Below are 8,044 nucleotides of genomic sequence, written 5' to 3' on the forward strand. Positions count from 1 at the left end.
TAATCTTGGAGAATGGGGTTCCTGAGGAAGTGCAGGAAACCGAGATACGTGGGACAGCCCTAAAGGAAGTGAGAACAGAGTTTCTTGCAAGGAAATGTTTACAGCTTCATTGAAGGATGGCATATCTCCTGAAAAGATTGATGGTGTTCCAACTAACAAGCTGTGGTGAATATACAAAGAAGGCTGAATAAGCCTAGCAGGAGAGTGCAGAGTTCTGAAACTAAGAATCCAGGGGTAACTCAGCCTACAACACCTCCTCCTGAGCCTCAGCAGGACTTCCCATCTGCACACAGTGGGGCCTCCGTGGGCAGATCAGTTGTTCCGGCGGAAAGGGAGGATTGGGAGCTGTACTCTGATTTATACCCATGGAAGGAGACTAGGGAAATTATCCAGTGTAGTAAACAGGCATGAAATTATGGCCAAGCTCCAGTGCAATGGGCACGGAAGGACCGACGGCCCCATGCGGAGGTCCAAATATTTTGGAAAAACCGGTCCTCACAAACAGTAAAAGCCTTAACTGACAGAGGAGCGGAGGCCTCCTTGATATATGGGAATCCAAAGAAATTTAAAGGACAACCTGTAATTATTACAGGTCTGGGAGGGAAACAAACTGAAGCGGTACAAACTCAAATAGAAATGAAAATAGGAAATCTCCCAAAACAATTGTATTCAGTCATGATTGTCCCCATTCCTGAATACATAATAGGAATAGACATTTTGAAGGGACTAACTTTGAATCTCCCAGATGGTCAATACCAGTTTGGGGTGAAAAATCATATCAGTATTAGAACAATTTTAGTAGGAAAAGTGAAAATGCCTCCTGTACAGATACTTGGTGCTACTAAATTATTAACTATGAAACAATACAGAATTCCAGGAGGGCATGAGGAGATATCACAGACAATTAAAGATTTATTAGATGCAGGAGTATTGAAATCATTTACCACAGCTTGGAACAATCTGGTATGGCCTGTCAAGAAAGGTGATAGGTCATGGAAAATGACAGTAGATATTAGGGAATTAAATAAACACACTCCACCGCTTAGAGCAGCTGTACCAGAAACATATTTTGGATATTTGATTGCCCATCCTTGTAAGAAAGCTACTCATCATAGTACTATCTGTACTATAGGCATAATCATTTTGTACCATGGAATTCCATTGCAGATTCAAACTGACAATGAGTCTCATTTTTGAAACAAATTTTTCCAACAGTATGCTGAGCAACAAAATATTCAGTGGGTTTTTCATATACTATACTATCCACAAGCTGCAGGATTGATTGAACAGATTGTTGAAAGAGCAGTTGAAGAAGTTAGGAGATGAGAACCTATCCCGATGGAAAACTCATCTCACAGATGCGCTACATATCCTTAACAATAGGCCCGCTGGGGAAATGGAAACCTCTTTGATGTGCATGACTATACTCAATTTGCAAATAAAACCTCTGACAGTAAGTGAGACTTTGACTTACTGGGAAGTTGTTCCGGGTGCGATGGCCCCTTACCAGGCCACTCCAGAGGCTGTAGGGCTAGATCTCTATGCATTGGAACTGATCAGGAAAAAACAAAAACAGATGAGAGTTATCAATACTGGAATAGGAATTCAAATTCCTCTGGGAAACTTTGGTTTGATAACTGCTCGTTCAAGCCTAGCCTTGAAAAGTATTCATGTCATGGGAGGAGTGATTGATGCAGATTATCAAGGAGAAATTAAAGTAATTCTGTTAAACAGTGGTGAACAAGATTTGATTATTCATCCCCATGACAGAATAGCACAACTATTGATATTGCCGGTTTTGAAAGCAATTGTGAAAAAAGGGGATCCACCTCAAGTCACCACTGTTCATGGAGATAAAGAGTTTGGATCAACTAATTTCAATAACGGAGCTAAAGTATGGGTCCAGAGTTCAAGCGGACCTCCTGAACCAGGTGAAGTAATAGCCACAGGAAAAAACAATACTGTTTTAATCATGAAACTTGGACAGGAAAAATGGGAATATGTTCCAGCAACTAAATGTTATCTGCGAGAATAACTAGATGTCTTAAGATTCTATCTTTTAGATCCTGCTAAGATGGATTTGCCTGTGTACCATCATAGTCCATTTGAGAAAGGCTTTTACCCCATGATGGTCACTGGAAGGTCCACAAGAGACACCTCTTAGGTGGCAATGGAAAAATGCAACAAAGACAAGACAGCAGAACGATTTCCGATGCAAAGCCAATTCTGCCTGTATTATAGCTAATCTTACCTTCAGTATTCAGTTTGTTGGAACATTCAGTGAATCTGTGTAAATGGACAATCTTGCCCAAAAGCTTTGATATGTTTATAGAAATTAGTGCTAAGCATGTTTGTATAATAATGAATGATAAAAATATAATAGAAACGTATAATCTAACTATTCTATTTTCAGGATGCCTCAGAAATGTATTCTATCTCATCTGGCATGGACAGATGTATACTTTTTATTCAACACATGAAGAACATGTACTGGCACCCTCAAAACTTAGGATTTAACGGAACCAGCTTATCTCTGTCTCTACTGAAAACCATCATGGAACAATCACAACATTTGCAACGACACCTAAAACAACAAAACAAAAACTGTTGGATTCTGTGATACAGACTGTAATCACAAAGAATCAACTAATGTTGTTAGCTAGCCAGATGAAGAAGGAGACTACACACCACTGGTGGGACATCTTTACTGGATATTCACCCTCTGCAACCCAAGTGTTGAATTTTTTAATACATCCTCTTGTGATATTGCTAGTTATCATTATTATTATTACTTTATATAATTGTTATGTATGGTATCGTATCAAACGGATAGAGCGAACATATTGGGCCCTTCCAAAAGGGTCATGATCTTCAATCATAAGTCAAAGGACCGATTGAAAGAAAAAAGCCCCAAACAATCATCCTCAAACCGAAGTTGACTTCTGAGTGAATTCCCCAACCAGCAACCAGTATCTTATCAGCAGCATGAAGCAACCAGTATCTTAGCAGCATGAAATGCAACCCTAGGAACAAGCCCTGACAACTATAAATAAACAACAGGAAGTAATTATAAATCCCAAATGTAAAGAAAAACAGAAACTCCTCAGATGTGCCCAGATCCTGGGCAGATCTGGATGCACTTGAGTGAGGCATGTCAATCTACCAGATATCTCCCGTGCATGTTGTACATATTTATTTGTTAAACTGTATAAAAGCCGGACACTCTCACAGCAAAGACAGAGACCTCACCTATGGTGGACACACTGCATAGGACTTCCCAATTGCCGGGGAAGGCTCTCCGATCCTTCGCTGTGACGGGGCTCCCCAGCTGATGCATGGATCTGGATGACGATAAAGTATGAGAGCAATTGGTGATGTATCTTTCTTAATCGCTATAGCTAGCTTTATGTAGTAATGACTAGAAGCATTACCTTGCTTATTCTTTCTGCTGCTTTAAACTAAAGTAAAATAAGATTATTTCTTTAGCTTGGTGTCTGTGCCCTTTGTGTTAACCCCGTCAATTGGCAAAACACCTAGGAAGGAGTTGAAACACTTCATCTTGAAATTCAGGCAGTCTTGATTTATATAAAAGAACATATTTATAATTATAATAGGAATATCACAATACCTTAGAATATCAGAATATATTTCAGTCACTATAACTAATTTTTAAAGGATAGCCTGAAACGAAGGAAATAAAACATGGCACAAATGTGAAATGCAATATCAGCTTTATAAAACAGGCCAAAATTATTTTGAAGGACCAGGAATAATGAGTGTTAAGGCTTGAAATTTTAGAAGACTGAAGAGTGTATATAAATAGAAATCTGGTCTTTAAGATCTTTGTTGATGATCTGAGGGAGTAAATAATTAAGAAGGCATCCTAGTGAAATTTGTATGATGAGACTCACTAGCAAGTATTATAAACATTTCTGTGGAGAGCAATAAGATTCAAATTGAAAAGATGCTAGATTGTATGTCTAGGAAAAAAAAGTAATCTTGAAAAATTGATAAAAACTAGCAGACAGGAACAGAGAAACCAAGAGAGCAATAGAGCCAGAAAATATCTGAAAGTGGTACTAGACAGAAGTTTGGACATGATTTTATATAATATTTTAGTGAAAGGGCCAAGGAGTTCTGGGATGCTCTGTAGAGGCAATATGATAACAGGTCTTTTCTATACCACTTCAATATGACCACATGTAGGATATTGAGTTCAGTTCTGGACAACTCACTGCTAGGAAGATATTGACTCTAAAGACAGAGATAAATGTTGAACTAAACAAACATACATAACAAAACTAAGTGATAGTCTGTATATTGGTAATATAGGAGTCTGCACATACCAGAAAAGTATGAACATCTTGAACAAAAGAGAATTACTTTGAGGAAGGTTAGAGTTATAAATAGAATTAACTACCTGAAATGTTGAACCAGAGTATTTCTTTCAGCTAAAATACTATAATTCAGTATAAATAGAAATAACTACCTGAAATGTTGAACCAGAGTATTTCTTTCAGGTAAAACATTTTAAGTAGTACTCTGTGGGCCAGTTTCTGAAGTACAGAAAGGAAAAGCATCCCTTTAAATACCCCAACCTATATTAGATATCAAGTAAAGTCATCAGATTATCCAATGTCTTTTTCTTCAAATATTCTCTCAGTTTATTCAATGTCTCTTTCTAAGGTTGAGATGCCTCTGCATTTCTGTCATGTAACACATGGAGCATTTTATTTGATGCCTTGATTTTGCAAATACTGCCACTAAAAAACCTGCAAAATAAAGAAGGTGTTCCCATGATTTAATCTGATTAATGGAATTTACATATAGAAATTAAAAGGATATAAGTGACAGAACAATGAAGTGACTTTACAGCCGGATTATTTTTTAAAAAACACACTGGTTTCAAAAAGGTTCCATGTAACTGTGTCTTTCTTCATTGTATCATCACTCTCTATATAAATAAAATATATTAATAACATAAAATGTTTTACTTCCTTTATACTAATTCCAGCTTTCTGCCACTGACTTTGAGAACTGGCCTTAAAATAGCTGTAAAATGGTCTTAATATGACACAGAACCAGACCTACAAAAATAGCAACAAACAAGCAAAAACTATCTTAAAATAAGTAAAATATTGCAATAGTCCTTCTGTTGCCTTTCAAGTGTAAGCATAAATAGAGAAGTAGTTAATAGGAGCCATCCGACCCTGCCAAGTTATAGAGCAAGTATCTCTATTACTAAACTTGGAAATCTTATCTATATATTTCTTAGCAATGAAAATACAATGTGTAGCAAAAGTAGATGAAGATTATATTGGAGCTAATACAGATTATTAATTCCAGGAAAACAATGCTGCTGCTTTGTCATAAACTTTGTTGAATTTCTTTGTTTAGTTTTAACAGTCATGAATGGAGGCATTCGTAAAGCATCACTCTACCATGTATTGTAACCACAAGTGCCACAATAGGTTACACATTTTCCTTTCAAAATACAAATTTAGTCATCTTCAGTTATTCTGCTTTCATACTTCTAGCTTCCAAGCTGAAGAATGCAAGATGCTTCCACTCCATGTCAAAGTATCTCTGTTGCCCACATTTGTTATCTATTTGTTGCCCTCTCTTCCTAGGCCCTTTTTATATGTACAGGAAGATTTTACCATGTGAGAATGAACACTGCCAGCAGTTTGAACACAGCTTAAAATTACAAAGCAATTCCCTATTGGCACACAACAGATGACTAGAACTAGAAGAAACCACTAAGCACTAATACATCTATCAAGAAATCCCATAATTAGTATTTCCTGTCCAGGCAGCCATCAGTCATGTAGAAAAAGAATAGCAACATCTTTTATCCTTGTATCAGTGTTGCTGAGGTGCCATCTGCCAGTTCTCTGCTCTTTTTACCCTAGGATTTTACCTCCTCTAATAGGAGTGCTTTTCCTCTTGAATCTTCAGGCTGCTAACTAGTCTCATCAGAACAATCTTAGCTCTGCCTGCAGTGTTACATGTCTTATCTTATATAGCTCTACTCTATTGACTTCCTCACAGCTTGGCAATTTCCTCAACAGCCTGAGACAAAGCTGCACAGCTGAGCCACGTCAAAATTTGCCTCCAGTGACAGACAGCCGATGCTCTAGCAGAAAGATTAATGTACCCTGTTGCTTCTACAATATGGGCTTAGCCTCCAACATACACAAACTCAGAGGACACTCACCTTATAATCCCTTCCACAGCTTGATTTCAGACTCATCTTAAAAGGTGTTCCTAAAGGTTGCTACTATTTTCTTAAGTCCTCTCAATTGTCTATATATGGTGTTTTTAATACAATCAGTAATACTATTCTGGGGGGTTGTAACAGAGTAGCTGACTTGCTTCAGCCTGAATGCCTGCTTTCTGCTCCTGATCAACCAGATTGCTTGGAGTTGAAACAGTATGTTTGGCTGAAACTTGTTAATTCTTTATCATCAACTCATTTGAATGCTGTAATTGTTTCTGTCTTACAAGACCAAAAATACATGCATACATGAACAAACTGGAACAGATACATAACTAACAATTCCAAAAATGTGCTGGCAATGACTGATTGCTTTCCCCATCCTTTCCGATCAAATATGCTTATGATCTCTGCAAATAGACATATGTGCAATATGACTACTTACACAATGCAACTCATTAGAAATATAAAATTTTAAGTATTTAAAAGACCTAAGTAAGAATAAAACTTCTGCCAGTGTCTTATAGGGAATGTCACCCCTAGGAAACTGAAGAACCCCAAGGTTACATAGCACATGTCTTCTGTAGCTCCAGGGTATAAAAATAACTTACGTTCTGTATACCGTAGTAATTATTGATCCTTAGTTACGCTCTTCTTTTGCCATTCCATCTGCCAATATTGTGTGCTGAAGAGAATGTTCTTTTCTAGTTGTATGACCTAAAAACATAAGGAAAATCAGGTTTAGAATCTTGTATTCGAAAAAATATATCAGTGAAACAAAGGGAGATTATGAATACAATGGAGACAGTATTCACAGATTGAAGAACTTTCCTACTGGATCTAATTATTTTTTTTTTTCTCTGCTCCAACATTCTTGCCTGAATTTCTTTAGTTTCATTCATATTTATGCCTAGAGTGCCTACTAGTCTAGATTCAGTAACAAAAAGTGACATAAAATGCAACAGATTGAATCTGAAGAGGACAGTCTCATTTAATACTGAAAACATTCAGTAAGTGAGGGTTTACACCTCTGAATTCACTGTACTGAAGCAAGTACTTATTGTTTCCAAAAAGTATCACAGTCTATTTCTACCTACTACTGGTCTTGTACAAATGCATTTGACTGTCATGGGTTTTTAAATTTGAAAAGTTCTATTTGTGAGTTTGGACTTATTCTGTTTACTATCCAGTTTTGACAGTAAGAGCATCTGGAAAAAAAAAAAAAAAAAAAAAAAAAAAAAAAAAAAAAACAAAAACAAGACACATTAGAATTTTATTTCTGCACTTGAGTTGTGTTGATATTTTTATTATAAAAAGCTTCTCGTATTTCTGTTGGAAACACCAAAAGGCAGGAACATCAAAAATTTTACAAACTTGAAAGCATGCAAACATAGCATCAAATTATAGTAACACTTAGAAAAATGAGAGAAAATAATGGTGAATAAAACATGATATTTTTTTAAACTTAAAACACTGTCCTGGGTTGAGAGAGTGGTGGAGTTTTTTGGTGGCAGGGGAGGGGGTTATAGGGACGGCACCCTGTGAGAAGCTTCTCGAAGCTCCCCCAGCTCCAATTCAGCTCCACTTCTGTTTGGAAAATTGAGTCAATCAGCTGCGCCTCTGCGACAACATATTTAAGAAGGGATGTGGTGACGAGCAGTCAGACTTGTGAGGAGGAGCTGCTCCAATTCAGCTCCACTTCTGTTTGGAAAATTGAGTCAATCAGCTGCGCCTCTGCGATAACATATTTAAGAAGGGATGTGGTGACGAGCAGTCAGACTTGTGAGGAGGAGCTGTTGCAGCTGCCTGAACACCAAGGCCAGTGGA

At 37.2% G+C, this 8,044-nt stretch overlaps 1 protein-coding gene across 1 annotated transcript; it reads left to right on the forward strand.

Moving 5' to 3' along the window:
- The first annotated feature begins 1,495 nt into the window (after window positions 1–1,495).
- LOC116960453 (deoxyuridine 5'-triphosphate nucleotidohydrolase-like) lies at window positions 1,496–5,453 on the forward strand. Its single transcript, XM_032987841.2, has 2 exons — window positions 1,496–1,931; window positions 5,398–5,453. Exons 1-2 carry the CDS (start codon window positions 1,496–1,498, stop codon window positions 5,451–5,453), a joined length of 492 nt encoding a protein of 163 aa, XP_032843732.2.
- Window positions 5,454–8,044: the final 2,591 nt, after the last annotated feature.

The sequence above is a fragment of the Tyto alba genome, unplaced genomic scaffold (assembly GCF_018691265.1).
Source record: "Tyto alba isolate M040663 unplaced genomic scaffold, T.alba_DEE_v4.0 Super-Scaffold_13, whole genome shotgun sequence".
In the NCBI taxonomy this organism is placed as follows: domain Eukaryota; kingdom Metazoa; phylum Chordata; class Aves; order Strigiformes; family Tytonidae; genus Tyto; species Tyto alba.

What these genes read in the sequence shown, in the direction of transcription:
- LOC116960453 (XM_032987841.2), top strand. Translation starts at nt 1,496, where the DNA reads ATGGCCCCTTACCAGGCCACTCCAGAGGCTGTAGGGCTAGATCTCTAT. An exon ending in AAGCGGACCTCCTGAACCAG is followed by an intron (nt 1,932 to 5,397) that starts GTGAAGTAATAG and finishes TTCTTTGTTTAG; the next exon opens with TTTTAACAGTCATGAATGGA.